At 42.2% G+C, this 17,069-nt stretch overlaps 1 protein-coding gene across 1 annotated transcript in view; it reads left to right on the top strand.

Moving 5' to 3' along the window:
• USH2A (usherin) overlaps positions 1-17,069 on the top strand; it is a 571,967-nt gene that overhangs the window by 534,487 nt on the left and 20,411 nt on the right. Inside the window, exon 64 of the mRNA XM_073338913.1 lies at positions 16,084-16,293. Coding sequence (XP_073195014.1) covers positions 16,084-16,293 — 210 coding nt within the window. The remainder of the gene's footprint in view (positions 1-16,083; positions 16,294-17,069) is intronic.

Consider the following 17,069-nt stretch of genomic DNA (forward strand, 5'->3'; position numbering starts at 1 on the left):
CTCCAGCTGAATGCAGATAAAATCAAACCTCTGTGACTGGGCCCACTGCAGCACCTCTAGAAATATTGTTAGTTACCAGGATTCAGTGTGATGGATATAACATTAACATCTAATCTGAGGTCAGAAATTTTGGTGGCATTCTTTTCTGCTGATGTTTTACTGGAAACTCATATGATTGGGCCTGCCAATCAGCCCTGCGGGTAGTGTTTTATAAGGGAAGATCAGGGGAACTTTTCAAAAGTACCCGAGTGATTTAGGACCTGCATCCCTAGTTTTTGGCTCTGTGGATGAAGGGAAAGCAGTAGACGTGTTATTCCTTGACTTTAGCAAAGCTTTTGATACAGTCTCCCACAGTATTCTTGCCAGCAAGTTAAAGAAGTATGGGCTGGAAGAATGGACTATAAGGTGGATAGAAAGCTGGCTAGATCCTCTGGCTCAACGGGTAGTGATCAATGGCTCCATGTCTAGTTGGCAGTCGATATCAAGCAGAGTCGGTCCTGGGGCTGGTTTTGCTCAATATCTTCATTAATGATCTGGACGATGGCGTGGACTGCACCGTCGGCAAATTTGCAGATGACACTAAACTGGGAGGAGTGGTAGATATGCTGGAGGGTAGGGATTGGATAGAGAGGAACCTAGACAAATTAGAGGATTGGGCCAAAGGAAATCTGATGAGGTTCAACAAGGACAAGTGCAGAGTCCTGCACTTAGGACGGAAGAATCCCAGGCACCGCTACAGACTAGGGACCGAATGGCTAGGCAGCAGTTCTGCAGAAAAGGACCTAGCGGTTACAGTGGACAAGAAGCTGGATATGAGTCAACAGTGTGCTCTTGTTGCCAAAAAGGCTACATTTTGGGCTGTGTAAGTAGGAGTATTGCCAGCAGATCGAGAGACGCGATCATTCCCCTCTATTCAACATTGGTGAGGCCTCATCTGGAGTACTGTGTCCAGTTTTGGGCCCCACACTACAAGAAGGATGTGGAAAAATTGGAAAGCGTCCAGCGGAGGGCAACAAAAATGATTAGGGGACTGGAACACATGACTTACGAGGAGAGGCTGAAGGAACTGGGATTATTTAGTCTGCAGAAAAGAAGTATGAGGGGGGATTTGATTGCTGCTTTCAACTACCTGAAAGGGGATTCCAAAGAGGATGGATCTAGACTGTTCCTTCTAGTGGTAGCAGAAGACAGAACAAGGAGTAATGGTCTCAAGTTGCAGTGGGGGAGGTTTAGGTTGGATATTAGGAAAAAAATTTTCACTAGGAGGGTGGTGAAGCACTGGAATGCGTTACCTAGGGAGCTGGTGGAATCTCCTTCCTTTTAGGTTTTTAAGGTCAGGCTTGACAAAGCCGTGGCTGGGATGATTTAGTTGGGGATTGGTCCTGCTTTGAGCAGGGGGTTAGACTAGATGACCTCCTAAGGTCCCTTCCAACCCTGATATTCTATGATTCTTAGGTACTTAGGGGCCCAAGGCTAATTGAAAGTCAATGGGACCTAGGCTTCTAAGTGCATGTATCACTTTTGAAAATGGGACTTAAGCTCCTAAATCACTAAGGGCCAGATTTTAAAGGTGATTAGGTGCCAAAGGATGCAGATAGGACCGAGCTGGATTTTCAAAAGGGCCTATGTACCTAACTTCCTACAGATTGGGAATTAGACACTAGGCACTTTTGAAAATCCCACTAGGTACATATATACTCCTTTAGGCACTTAAATACCTTTATAAATCTGGCCATTAGGTGCTTTTGAAAATTTTATCCCATATCCTCAGCTGGTATAAACCAGTGTAGCTCCATGGACTTCGACAGACCTATCCTGACCTACACCAGCTGAGGATCTCGTGCAGCATGTTTAGTCTCTTGCTTCCTAGCCCTTTGGACTGGGAGCACTCTGGAGACAGCATGCCCAGACCCTTGGGAGGAGAGAGCATTGAATGTTGCTTTACAGCAGCCCATCTGGCCAGTCTAAGAGCAGCAATGGTTCATCCAGTTCTTCTCAGCTGAAGGACAGTGTCTGTGGTGAGCACATGTAAGAGGGGGAGCTTAGTTCTTTTCTGTTCGACAGCAGAGTTATTGGTGTATAATGTATTCGCCCTGCTCCTCAGAAAGGTTGTGGTACTTTGGTCCACCTCACCATAACCCCTGAATTATGCAGGAGTTCCAGGACAGATACTTGGAACTTCATTTTTCTGGTATTCTCTGGCCCCTTTCTTCACCTTAATGTTTCTTTCTTGGCTTAGGGACACATCCTGCTCTCCCCTCTGCAAATCCTAACTATCCAAAGGGCAGCAGAAACAAAATTGTTCAGCTCCCCAACAAGGATGGAAGGAGCCCTTACTAGGAACCCTTACCCCTACATGTGGAGCTGTGCTCTGTGGGAAATACACAAGGGGTGTTGGGGGCTGCTGGATCTGCAGCTATGAAGATACATCAGTCTACCAATTTCTCCAGGGAGGGAGGCTGCAGCAGCCACTGAGGGTTCTATCCATCTCTGACCGCTGCAGAGCACTCTTGCTCACAGGTCATTTATTAGGGCTATATGAAGGGTTCGGGAAATGCACTTTGAAAAATACCTGAGAAAGTGGAGAAGCATGTTTTGGCTGCTCCTACAGGACCTTCGAAGGTAGATACAGTTGTATTCCTAATGTTGTTCGGGGGCAGGTTGTTTTGTAAGTTTGTTTAGCTGCTTGTATAATGTTGCTAAGGTAGTGGAACATCCGACTACGGAAAATACGAAGCATTTGAATCCTCTTGATTGCTTCAAGAAATGATGGTTGTAGTCCTTTGTTTGCTGGCCTGTCTGACAATTTTTTGGCTCAGCTCCAGTTTCTGGTGCTTAGTCCCTGACAAATAACTAAGCAACTCTTCTGGCTTAAAATGGGGTGAAATAAGGGCTGGATCTCTCACTGGCCAGTGTTGGATTTTCAGCAATTGGAAATAACCCTCACCTTTTGTCTCACTTCTTCCCGTTCAGCCTTTCAGCTCATCTTTTCCTCTTCCATCCCTGCCAGAAAGATGCAATAAAATGTGATGTCATACATTAAATAAAAATTATTTCTTTCTCTCTGTTCCTTCACTCAGAAGAGCAGATTTTCTCATAAGATTTTTGATTTTTGATACTTCCTAGTTCCATGTGTTTCATGATATTTTAGTATTTAGGCTTCTGATGTCAGCCTAGACTTGAAGTTCAGAGGTATGTGTCAATGATTAAACAACCACAACAAAATGACGATAATCAAGTTTTTCCCCAAAAAATAGAGAAAATGTGAAAATTCAGGTTGTTTCTAATTTCATTTGGACCGGTTTGCTTCTACTTAACTCTTAGGGTCTCAGTATTTATACCTCTTCTGAAGACATAATTAGATTGTTTGAGAAACAAAGCGTGAGTGGGACCTCAAAATCAAACAAATGAACATTTCCTTGGGTTCTTGTTCTTTAAAATCCACAGTACCCACTCCACAAAGTGTCCAGATTAGAAGTGAATGGAGGGAACATTCTGATCTCAGTAAATCCAGAGTAACTTTTTGCTTCACTGGTGTAACTGAGATCACAGTTCCAAATACCTCTTACTGCACTGAAATGTGTCCTTCATCTTTGTGGGATTAATGAAAAGGAGGAGACAGAGAGCAATTTTACAAACAAATTTTTCCACATTCAGAAACCTCAGCTGCATGCCAGTATATGGCCACAGCAACATCATCCCAGATCCATGCCCACAAGTCATGTGTTTATGAATCCATCCTAGAGTTTTGTTCATTTAACTAAATAATGGTATCAGATCAGATTTATTGGCTTCCCACATTAGCTGTGAACCTATTAAGGTACAACTCTGGCCAGACCTTTTTTTGGTATATTGTGATTCTGACATATTCAAAAGCTATCCTTTAAAAAGACATTAGTGTGAGTACCATGGGAAAATATACTCCAGGGATGTAGATGAATTGATATGATTTCCTTGATTGTATCTTTTTATTTATGAGGCATAATTTATGAGTACTGAAAAGCAAACTAAAATGAGTGATGACTAACTACAGCCAAAGTAATAAATCAGTAGCAGCGAAAGGAGTGGTGATTTTGATCGAATCTATTGAATTAGCTGTTGCCCTTAGCCATTACAGGTATTGGAAAGACCTTTTAATATCTGCTTATCTCTCTCGGGGGAATAGGATAACTATATCATTACATACCCATAGGAAGCAAATTATTAAATTGTCTGCTTTTTAGAGTTAAACCTGTTTACATCTCTTATTAATTACTGGTTTAACAGTGCATTATATGAAACGAGCTGCAGTTACATTTTGACATGTTTTTTGATCCCCAAACTGTTTGCTGTTGTGATATTTCCCCCCAAGAATGGATTTAGCATTAGCATGACTTTTAATGTTTTAATAGTGTTTTGCGATTATTAGTCAAGACATAGAGCAGTGTTAAGAGGATCAAGCTTGACCTAACACATTACCGAATCATTAGAATCCACATGCCTGAAATCCAGCTTTATGAATGTGATCTACAGGCTTTACTATGGATGTTAACTAAATGCCAGAGGGGAAGGAGGGTTTTGTAACTAAGGCACTGGACAGGCACTTGGAAAATCTCTGTTAATTTCCTGGCTCTGACACAGACAAGTCACTTCATTTCTTCATGCCTCATCTCCCCAACTGTAACATGAGGATATGGGACTTCCTTTCTCCATCTTCCCTGTCTATCTCATTTAGATTGCAAGTTGTGTGGGGGAGGGATCATTTCTTATTGTGTATTTGTACAGCATCTAGCACAATGGGTCTCTGATACTGTTTATGGCCTCTAGATGATGATGATGATAATGATAATAATAATAATAGTGTTTTGTTTTGTGCTTTGGGGAGAGGCTGATTCATATCTAAAAGTAACTAGGAAGAAAATGACACCCAGTAGTGACAGTCAGTTTACATCACCAGCTAGAGAGGGTTCTACTGTATCTGGCTATACATAGAAGAGGCAATGGTTATCCTGCCTATCATGAGCATTGCCTCCTGGCATTATATTACACCAGAGCACAAAGCAAAATACTATGCAAGTGAGGCCTTTGCCCTAATCACACCCAGTAACTTAATATTAGTTATAAAATTACTAAGATATTTTTCATAGAGAGCTAATAATTTAGTTTAATGAGTTTTATTCCCAGAATGTATGTGCAGTTGTTAAAATACACCCATTGTACTCTATTTGCAAAAAGCGGCCAGTGATTTTGCGGGCCTTGATTTTGGGGTACTCAGCTTTAGACACCTAAGCAGAAGTGCTGAGCCACCTCTTCTGTACTGAAGGAACACTTCTGAAGATGAGGTCTCTTCAAAATGTGTAAAGTGGGCACCCAGAATCGGAGGGATCCCAAATCAGCAGTAATGTCTGAAAACACTTCCTTAAGCAAGGGCCTGATCCAACTCTCTTTAAATTCAATGGGAGATTTGGAATTGACTTTAAAAGGAGCAGGGTTGGACCCCAAGTCCTTTCACACTGTGGAACCCTTGCAGTGCATGTGAGTGGGGCAGAGTAGAGCTGCTCCTCAGCATGGCTTTTGCACATGGAAGGGGGGCTCCCTGCTGGTACTGGCTATGCCAGTGCAGAGATGTATTAGCAATGGACCTGGAAAGGGATTGTTAGATCTGCACTTATGCAATGATTGGAAACATCTACATACGGGATATAAGGCAGGAGTGGTCATTACTCCAGGAGTAGTGGCCATGGAAGGCTACAGAAGGGATACATTGTAGTCCTGTAGCCTGCCTCCAGTAGGGGTGTGATTTTATCTCTTGCACAGTAAAACCAGATTATGTAGGATTTGAAAATTTTCTACCACTATGCTGAAAAATTTAAGGATTTTTGGTAGTCACAGAAATGCACAATTGCCATTTGTGCTGTGTGCACATGGGAGTGCTGTTTGCTAAAATGGTGGGCACTGGCTAAAAGTAGATGTTTCCAGATCCTTAGAAATGCTCTGTTTATGTCCTTAACTCTTTGGCAATGGTAAATCAATCCCTTCCATTGCTGACTGTTAAATTAAAGGATGCTTAGCATAAGGAAATTTCAGCTTCAATAACTGGTTTTTGTTAGGTAGCAATTGTCACCAGCCATATGGGCATCTGCATCAGACTTTATCAAGTTAGTTTGAGGATATCTATTGCATTGTCAAAGTGCTGCCTTGGGAGAACCATGAAGGAGAATTGATCAGCTGTGTTTGTGGTCGTAAATATTTTAGTCTGTGGAAGTTCTTTAACCTCAGTAATAAGAGCAGAGCCTGGGTCATTAGGGCCGCAACACTCAGACATCAAGATTTGCAAGTCCAGATGTGCCTGAAGATTACGGACTATTAATGTACCTGTTGAATCAAGAGCCATCAATGCTATAGGGACCGTTTAAATGGCAGTGAATGCATGGGACTTCAGAGAACCTGGGGTCTAAATGTCTCCTGGGAGACTAAATATCCCTAATCTCCTAAATTGCATGAATAACCAGATGAAGAACTAGGCCGTGATGTGGCTGAAAACATTAAATATTCCCCCAGTAATAGGAAAGCTGTGAGAATGCCATATGCTCTACTAAAGCCAGGTGGTTCTTGCAGAACAAACTTGGTATATATTGATGTTTCCATTGCCATCTAGTAGCTTTGGCCTATCTTGAAGCCATGGGCAAAGAATGGTCTTGTGGTAAGCCACTGCGCTTGGACTCAGGCAGTCTGTGTTCAGTTTCCAGGGCTCTTAGGCAAGTAACTAAATCTCTCCGAATTAAGTTCTCTATCTGTAAAGTGGGCATAATGATATTCCCTGACCTTGCAGCAGTGTTTGTGAGTTAAATTCATTAATGTTGTGAAGCAGTCAGATGCTACAGTAATGAGGATCATATAAGTACCTACCTAGAAAGAACTATTAGCTCCCAGCAAGTCCATCTCCTCCTCAGTTCAGAATTGTTCTTACAGTTTGTTTTCTAGTGTTTTATCCAATCTGGTTTGAAAATTCCCAAATGAATCAGTTTTTACCATTTCCCTTAAGGTACTTCTACAGCCTAATAGATCTTCCTGGCAGGACGTTTTTCCTAAATCTTTCTATTCTCAATTTCATTTTTCAATCCTAGTTCTACCCCCATGTGCCATGTTAAATAATTCCTCTGTATCTTTGATATTTACACTTCACAAATATTAATAGACAGCTATGGTTGCTCCCTTTGTCTCATAACCAAGCTCTATCTGTTTAGCTCATTTAATCTATTATCTTTCCTAATATTTTTTTCTTTCCTCGTAAATCAGTCTCTCTAGCACCATAATGCTTTATGTTGCTTTTCTCTGAACCCTTCCAAGTTTGTCAATGCCTTTCTGGTAGGATGTTGCCCAGAAATTAATATATTATTCCAGGGGTGGACACAGTAGATCTGTAGAGGTATGGACTTTTTGCACTATGCTCTGAATTGTGTTGTCTCTGCAGAAGCAACCCCAGATTATTTTGGCTGCACTGCATTATAGGGCCACTTAGTTGCAAGAATGGCTCATAAGTGCCAGTAAGCTGTGCATAAAATAAAGCGTCCTTGAGACTGCTCTTTCTTATGCTAGGGGCTAGGCAGGCCCAAGAATGGAGAAAGTGCAAAGATGGCTTGAAACTACCTGTTCCTTCTTTTGTAAATTCCAATGCAAGTGCACAGCCCAGCCAAAACAAAATACAACACAGAACCTTTTGTTTCTAAATACTGCCAATACGATGTGCAGGGACTTAATCACACGAGCCCCATTACCTTTATTTAATATGAGTCATGCACTGAAAATGTCCTGTTTTTGCTGAAACAAAAATATCTCTATTCATTGCAAAAATCTGATATTTCTACAACCTTAAGGTTGGAGGTTGATTTCAGGAAACTGAAAAGTGAGGACTGAAACCAGCGCAATGTCTCTGAGAGATCCAGGGAGCTGAGGGGAAGCATAGCAACAGCATCACCCTTGAAAAATGCTGTGCACTCCCCCCTGCAAAGGTCCAGCTCTGCTGGCTCATATACAGAGGTGCTGCAAGGTCGCTTTTGGAAAGGCTAGCACCAGCAGCAGGGCTACATGTATGGAGTCCTTGGGCTTACTGTACGCAAGGACTGTAATTATGCTTGATCCATCTGCAGGGTAAAGGGGTTGGCTCCTTGCATCCTTTCTGGGTCTTGTGCATCCATGCTAGGATGACCAGATGTCCTGAGTTTATAAGGACAGTCCCGATTTTTGGGTCTTTTTCTTATATATGCTCCTATTATCCACCCCATCCCCTCCCCATCGCCCCCCCCCCCATCCTGATGTTTCACTTTTGTTGTCTGGTCACCCTAATCCATGCACAGGTGTGGTTTGATCTGGCCTTCTGGTTCTCACAAACACATAGATGACTGTAGGACCCTAAATCTCATGGCAGTGTATGCTTTGTCACTTACCCCAATATCAGATGAATCCTCTTCAACACTGGAGCGGTCTCCTCTTTAATAGCCCATTGCTAGACTTGTGTTAGCCTCAGTATGAACAGCAGATCCTCTCTTTTGAACTTTCCGGGGAGTCAGCATGTTTAAAGGGACTTCCATCTGATCTGTCCAATATACGTATCTACCATCATTTGGGAGGCATATAGTGTGTGAAGAACATAAAACTCTTTTCACAGTACTGCTACTAAATTAACTGGGACTGCGGTTCTTCAAGTGTCAAGAGCTCTGGTTTCTTTTTTCTGATTCTGTGTCTACTCTCTTAACTCAGGGCTGCCTCTCTCCTAGAATGTGTGAGGTGTGAGTCACTCTTCTTTTAGTGTTATTTTGGCAGTTTCTGTAGCCCTTTCATTATTCATTAGCTGAGAAGTCATTTTGCTTGCCCACTGGTGAGGTGCTTTTCTTCTTCTGGTGGTTCACCTCAGCTATGATGGCTATTGGCCTATGTCCTTGAATCATGGAAATGTAGAGTTGGAAGGCATCTCAAGTGGTCATTAGTCCATCTCCCTGCACTGAGGCATGGTTATGTCCAGCCCTTCCCTTTAATTCCCTTAAGGATTTCCTGTACAGATTGAATAACTTTACATATTATTTTATGTTGATGCAAAGAAATCCGTTTTCTTGCTCAAAACTTTAGCTCCTTTGTAAAGACCTGAGTTTTTAAAGAATTGTAGGGACCGTTCCTACATGGGTAGGGAGATGAGCTCAATGATCTAACTGGCGTTTTCCATCTCCATGGTCTATGATTCTGTGATCTTCATCCATGTCTGAAAGCCAAACAGATTTAATTGCCTTCAGTGGGAGTTGTCGGTACTCAGCTTTGCTGAGGAACTGGCCTTGAATTTGGGAAAGTGGGTGTGCTGTGGAGAATCCACAGACATTATTGCAGGCAGGGCAGGCCCACAACATTTTGGCACCTGAGACGGGGAGCTCAAATGACGCCCCCAACCCCCCTCGCTTGGGCCAAAACTTTGAAAGGCCTCAGTTCTGCCTTCTTCCTGTTCTGCTACCTGCTCTGCTACCTACCCCAATAAAGGAGAACTAACAACTTAAAATGCCTTGTTCAAAAATGTTAAATAACACTTAACTTTCAAATGCCTGAACAGCACATGTAACTTGTCTGCATAGTAAACACTGGCATTTTTATCTGTTTGAATAATCAAAGTGATGCTTTCCGTGCCTTCTTGGTTACAAAGATTTGAACTGCTTCCTGCTGAAGGCCCACAGTCTGGGCCAGCTCATGCTCTATTGAGGTGGTTGCAAGGCCATTGTCATTGTGGAGCGTAGATGTGTTTTTGTTAACTTCAGTTTGGAGAAGCTGCGTTCTCCACTGGCAACTGTTACAGGAAGTGTTAGAAGTATGCGCAGAGCAACAAAAGCATTTGGAAAGAGGGTGGTCATCTTATTTGTGCACATATATTCCAGAACAGCCTTTGGAGTTGATGCTGCTGAAATGTATCTTGAAAGGGCTTTCAGTTCGTCACCTAAAATCACTCGCATCAATATCGCATATGTCATCATGTGTCAACACTGTCTCTAGTGCCCTGCATTGGAGGGGGGAGGGATAGCTCAGTGCTTTGAACATTGGCCTGCTAAAGCCAGGATTGTGAGTTCAATCCTTGAGGGGGCCATTTAGGGTTGGGGCAAAAATTGGGCATTGGTCCTGCTTTGAGCAGGGGGTTGGACTGATGACCCCCTGAGGTCCCTTCCAACCCTGATATTCTATGATTGCTGGTGTAGGTCTTCTTCAGGTATAGTGAGGAGTTTTGGAATATCATACAACTTCCCAAATATACTGCTGTGTTCCTTGAGCTGCATGAAACGTTCTTCAACTGACTGTATTGCACTATATAGCACCTGGTTAAAGAAATTCAACTTTGAATTATTGTTTGGGGTCTCTTATGGGATTATCCCGTGCCTCGTAATCAAAATGTCTTCTTCTTCGGTGACTCTTGTATTCTTGAATGGGTGGGAAAATAGCTTCAGTGTGAAGTTCCTCTGCCAACTTCTCTGCATTCTTCAGAACATTTTGAAATACCTCATCTGACTGGTAGGACTGTAGGTATGACTTTGCTTTGTCCAGTTCCATTGCTCCAGATATATCAAGGTCAACACCTTGGAGTGTCTTGCTTACAACATTTATTTCAAACATGCCACAACACTAACCCACACATAAATTTGAGGTTGTGTCTGTTTCTGGTGATTCCATGTCCCTCTGCTACTGTTCTCCCACGAACAGTTCCTGTCATAGCATTATCCTCCATAATGGCAACTATGGCATCATCTATCTTCCCAATTTGCTGTTTGATAGGCTTTATCGCCTCCACTCGACTTTCCCATCGTGTGGCACTCAGTGGTTTCAGTGTCTGAGAGGATGTTCCCAGATGTTGCTTCAAAATTTGCCCTTGATGAGTTGATGTAGAGAAAAATACATAGATGCTTTGAATTACATTAAAAAATTCAGCAGCCTCACTAGAAGCTGATGCTGCATCACTGACCACCAAGTTCAATGAATGAGAACTGCATGGGACAAAAAAAGCTCAAGGGTTTAACTCTCAGATCCATGTCTCCACTCCTCTGTTCTTTCCTCTCATGTTGGCACCATTATTGTAGCCCTGACCTCTCACGTCAGCTATCGCAATTCCCGTATCTTCCAGCTTTTTAAGAAGCACATTTGTCATGCCAGCTCCTGTAGTATCATCAATGTCAATAAATTCTAGAAGATGCTCTCTGACAGTCACCATTGCAGGGACATTTTCACTAGGTTCTGTTGTTGTTACAAAACGCACCATTAAAGTCGTTTGTTCCGTATGGCTGATGTCAGGTGTGCAGTCCAGAATAACAGAGTAATATCTTGCTGACTTCAGATCTGCCACAATCTTGTGTTTCACTTTTGTTGCCAGTAACTGTTTGATCTCATTTTGAACTGTTTTTCCAAGGTAGTGGTGTGTGTACATTTCTTGGGTGGTGATTCTTCTTAGATGCTCCTGGAGTACTGCATCAGACTCAGCCATCAGCTCCACAATTTTAAGGAAGTTTCCATTGTTTGGCACATACAGCTGATTAGAAGTGCCACACAGTGCTAGGTTTTGGGTAGCGAGCATTCTCACAATGGCAATGACCTTTTTCAGAACATTTTGGCAGTAAAGAAACTCTGATGCAATCTTCTCTTGATGCTGATCATCTATGGTGGCCTTTAACCCTAGTCTCATCTCAAGCTCTTTCCACCTATGGAATGGTCTCTGGTGATTTGCTGCCTTCTCATGGCATGCCAGATTTCTAGCCAGATTTTTCCAGTCCTTTGTTCCTGTAGAACCCAATGTGGCTGGAACATTAGACTGGAAGAGTTTGCAACAAAAACAGTATGCAGCATTCTGGGTTTTTGAGTACATAAGCCATGGCCTCTCCACTTTGTCACCATTGGGGATGTCACGCCAGTAATGTGTTGGATGGTAACTTCTATTTTCATTGTCTTTGGAGAACATGAAGTTTTTCACTTGCTGTGGCCCATGCAGTACAAGGAAGTCCCTCAGGCTGCTGCTCAAGTGGGTCCACAGTCCTGGATCATCTAGACTTAAGGAACTAAACTCAGCAGCAGCTGTTTCTTGCGCCTCCACCACATTCTTCTCTGATCTACACTTTTCTTCAGGAATGTGCATGGTTAGCGATGCATGCATTTGAGATGGAGATATGGATGCTGCAGTAGCTGCCACGTCACTGCACTCTGCCTAACTGGAAGATCAGTCATCTCCTCACCACTCACATCCTCGCTGGGGCTGGAAGGCTCACCATGAACATTTGTGTCTGTGTGTCTCAGGGGAGCTCCTTCCTACTTAGATAGATAGAGAAGCTTCCTTTACGTTCTTTCTTTTTCTGAATGCTGCCCCAGAGGGGCGTTTTCTTCTCTCACTCATGACTGCTGTTCTGTGCCAGCTATAGTGGCTCTCAGCACTCAGCTGAAGGGGACAAATAAGCAGGCTGGTAGCAGGGCCTGAGTGAGGGAAGATATCACTGTCTTAAGGGCCTAACTGGTTCCTACTACTTCAGCTGACTGCCTGTTTTCCTCAAGTGGGTTCAGGGAAGCAGCAGGAAACAGGAAGCTCCCTGAGAAGCCAGTGTTAATCAGTCCAGGCTCCTGGGGGTGCTAGAGAGGTACATAAGAGGCTCCTCCTTCTCTCTCTCCCTGCAGCTCCTGCTGCTTTCTGTTATTCCCTCTCATCTTTTCTCCTGCCTGCCTGTTATCTCTTGTGCCCTCCTTCCTCCAGCACAGCACTCCACCATCTCTGTGCATCTAGAGCAGAGAGAATACATATGCACCAGCAGCAGACACAATTTTCTACACTCTGGGTCCTTGTGGCTCCCCCCCCCCCCCAAGTCTGGCATCTGAAGCAGCCGCCTCAGTTCGCCTCATGGTGAGGCCAGCCCTGACTGCAGGTGAGAGTTTATCCATGGCAGGCTTATTGTGCTAGAGCTGAGGCAGCTTTTGCAGCATGTTTCCGCCACTCCTTATGATTGAGGTCTGTAGGACAGTCACTTGTAACCCAGTTTTTGCCAGTTCTTGGCTGTGCTGTCAGACTTGGAAGCTGCCATATGACCGTTTTGGGTGATTGCTGCTCACCAGTCTCCAAGAACGGGGGCGTTTATGGAGGCCGATTTATGAAGGAGAAAACAAACTCACTTACCTGTGACTGGAATTCTCTAGTTCTCTGAATATATTGCCTCCAGAGAGCTTCTTTCTTTCTGACCCTACTTCAAAGTGCTGTCTGGGCAGGTGGCCAGCAAATTGATGAAGAGGTCTGAAATACTCCTTCTGTAGATGCATTTGGAGCCCCTTCGTGGCTTTCTTGAGACACTGCACCCACTAATGGCTGTACAGATTTTGGCAGGGTTTTGAGTCCACGTACTATGATGTAAGACTTAATGATTATTGAAGCAATATATTAAAAGAGTTAAAGTAACAAGTACCTTATTTTGATGGTTTTCTTCTTTCCATATACTGTAGTCCCCGAAGTCTCTACTTATATTGGTAGTCTAGTGCCATGATCACTTCCCCCACACTCTTATCCTTGTTCTGCTCTTGGCTAGCTTATTTTTTATGGCTTTATACAATACATATAGCAGGTAATGCTTCTGTCTGCAGTCTTTTATGAATGTTATTGCGTGCCCCTTATGTTAGCTGCATCACACCTCAGAATGATGCAGTGCAACTTCAAAAGACTTTCTGTTATTTTGTTTGTGTACAAAAGCATACCACATAGCATTACATTAATCAGTGCAACAGGCTGTAAAGGTTCGTGACTGCTGTGTGATGCATTTTTGAAAGGATCATGACAGAGCCTTCAATTTTTAATAGATGCAATTGACTGCAGGTGCAGATGCTAGCAGTTGGATGTATAGCTGTCTGATTTGCATATACACTCAGGCAAGTGTTTAAATATTAGCATTTATGTCTGCAATTAATACTTATATCTCAGAATCTCAAAGTGCTTGCTATCACTAAATTATCACAACACTCCCTTAAGGAAAGTATTTTTATGCCCATTTACCCTTTTACAGATGGCTAAACTGAGGCCGAGAGAAGTTAAATGATTTGCTCATTAAGGCCTCACAGGCATGTTCCCATAGTTCAGAATAAAACTCTGGAGCATTTCACCCCAAGGTTGGTATTGAGTCAATACAACTGGAGCTCTTCGAACTGTACCCTGCCTAAGAATTTGCCATCCATGAAGAAAATACTCCTTAAAGTGAGCAACTATTGTCAAATCTTTGTAGCCGCAAGGACTTAACCGAGATAGTGTTTGGCCTGTTGCAGTAGACTGAAAGGAGTTTGACTTCAGGAAAACTTCTCTGCAGAGATCACTGAAAGAAAAATATGATGTGCAAACTTTTTGGTATAGGATCTCATTTGTAGTAGAGTTTGCTTTAGTAGTAGTATGTGCTAGCAAGAGTATGAGAAAGTAACTTTGATTCTTTAACTTTAGTTGATATCTACAGTTTTTGAATCACAACACTTAAAGCCCTTGTATGTTTTTGGTTCTCTCCTGCACCTGACCCCTTTTAAAATGTAAGCTCCCTGAACATAAATGTTGTAAATTCAGAAAACTGAAAGTTCTCCAGGCTCTGTTTTAAAAAAAGCAAGATGCGAACTTTAAAAAAAAAAAAAAACTGTCCAGAAGAGATTTTGTGAGAACGTGTTTTACTGTAGTTAGAACTGCTCAACATGAAAGCTTACTAAGGAATACTTATACTAAAAATCACTCAGACAGTCCTCTTGTATTGCCATTTAGATCTATCATTCTGATTGATCACTATGTGGTTGCCTATTATTGAGCCTAATTTAACCCTATACACTCACACATCCATCTATTCTGTCTATTGTACCTGACATTCTACAAATTACTTACTCATGCAAATGATGACCTAAGGCAACCTTTTAAGATATTCGTGTTTAATTATACAAATGGTTTTTGATAAATAAGATTATACATCCTTCCATATGTTTATGCACTCCTTGATGAAAGCAAAATTTAATTTTCATGCAGATTTGTTGGAGACTGTGTTTAATAAGTGCTGAGTTTTATGTAGTCTGCAGATCAGTCTGGTTTTGGTGAAGCTGACAAAATCAGTAGGCATAGTTCATAGAGACGTGCAGTTTTTAATCAGGCCTAATTCAAGCTGCTGTATTTTGAAACCTTGGAACTAAAACCACTCTCTTTGTGCTAGTATAATAAAGCAAATGTTATTGCAAAAATAAATGAATAAAATTAGAGGTGCTGACTTACCCATGCTTTTCAATGTGTTTTCTTTATATTATACTTTGGATTACTGACAATTTTGCCAAATGATTAATTATATTAATATATTTAATAGAGTGGGGTCCCTTAAAAACTTGCCAGTTGCCTTAAATCACTAAGGTCCTGCTTCTGTAATTGGATCAGTGCAAGGGAAACTTAAATCCCATACAGAGCCACATTGATTTAATTGGACCTATTCACAGGCAAAAAAGGCATAACCCGCAGGGATACAATAGCAGGATTGGGGCTAGGTCAGTATTTGCAGTTTGCCCTTGGAATTTGCAATAGTCAAGGGAATACTGCCCTTTCTTACCTTATCTTAGGTAAGATAAGGCAAGTTTTCTAGGGCCTCCTCTGTGTACAGTATTACATGGCAAACAAAAGTGTCTGTTCTTAAATCAGCCTTGCAGGAACCTCATGAAAATGTACTTGCCCCCCTTAATCATAATGGTGAAAAGCTAGGAATGGGTGAAAGGGGATGGATGACTTGATGATTACCTGTTCTGTTCATTCCCTCTGAAGCACCTGACACTGGCCACTGTCGGAAGACAGGATACTAGGCTAGATGGACCTTTGGTCTGACCCAGACTGTGGCCATTCTTCTGTTCTTAAAAATATTTTATTCCCCTCTTTAAAAAGAATTGATTTGAACCAGAGGAGGGACTAAAGAAATGTCACAAAATTGTCTTAAGTTATAGTGCAGTTTTATCTTGCCACCAGTAAAGCTGTGTTAGCCCCATCAACTCAGCACCTCCCAGGAGTGTTCAGCATCTTGCAGGCTCAAACCCTTCACAAATTGCTCTTTGTTTTGTTTTTTCAAGGTCTGGTCAGTAAACTCTGTGGGCCGGACTCCTAGCAGCTGGGCACGCTGTAGAACAGGCCCTGCCCCTCCTGAAGGCCTCCATGCTCCCATGTTCTACACTGTGGCTTCTACGTTAGCTGTGGTAAACATCAGACCCCCTCTTAAGCCAAATGGGATAGTTAGTCTCTACAGGCTGTTCTCTAATAGCTCCAGAGGGACCGATGTGGTGGTGAGTGTTTATCAAGCTATTCTATTTGTATTTCCAGTTGAACTCTGGAAATTTTTTTAGGATTTTAAATTTGTTAGCTTCTTTTTTTTTTTTTTTTCTACTTAGCAGTGCTCTCTTCTGGCCGAAGAAGGACTGACGTCTCCACTTAGCTAAATGTTGTGTTTCTAAAAGAATTAACCTTGAGTCCAGAGACTTTATCATTGTGTTATATAGTGAGAAAATGTGGGGGGATCCAATGCAATGTTCCTGGGAGGTTATTGATTACATTGAAATACAAACGTTCCAAAAATTTGTTAGCCCAAAAAGGTTAGACAGAAATTACAGCTGATATCCAAACAGCTGCTCCCTTTGGACATTACTGTGTTTTGACTTATGGATTTTAAGGCCAGGGTGGTTGCCCTGAAAAGCTTTCCAGTTGGCACAGGGATAATATTGTGTAGTAGCTTACAAAGTACTGGAAACACCTAGGAATATTGCAAACAGTGTGGTAATGTTATCTAGTTATCCAGTTCAAAACTGAAAAGTTTATAACAACGAACACTGTACATGCATCTGAAAGCACTGCTGAACTCTCAGTGATTATTTTATAGCATTTAAGAATGTTTCAGTCCCCCAGTAGCTCAGCAACTCCTACAACAGAATGTTACAAGAACTGGTAGAAAGATAGCAAGAGGCTTTCAGTGTGTCTCACAATTAACATGTAACAAAGGTGTGTATATATCATGTCTCTAGCATGCAATATGAGCCCTTTCCGTGACCATCCCCGTCACAGCTCC

This window comes from Lepidochelys kempii, chromosome 3 (assembly GCF_965140265.1).
Source record: "Lepidochelys kempii isolate rLepKem1 chromosome 3, rLepKem1.hap2, whole genome shotgun sequence".
NCBI lineage: Eukaryota > Metazoa > Chordata > Testudines > Cheloniidae > Lepidochelys > Lepidochelys kempii.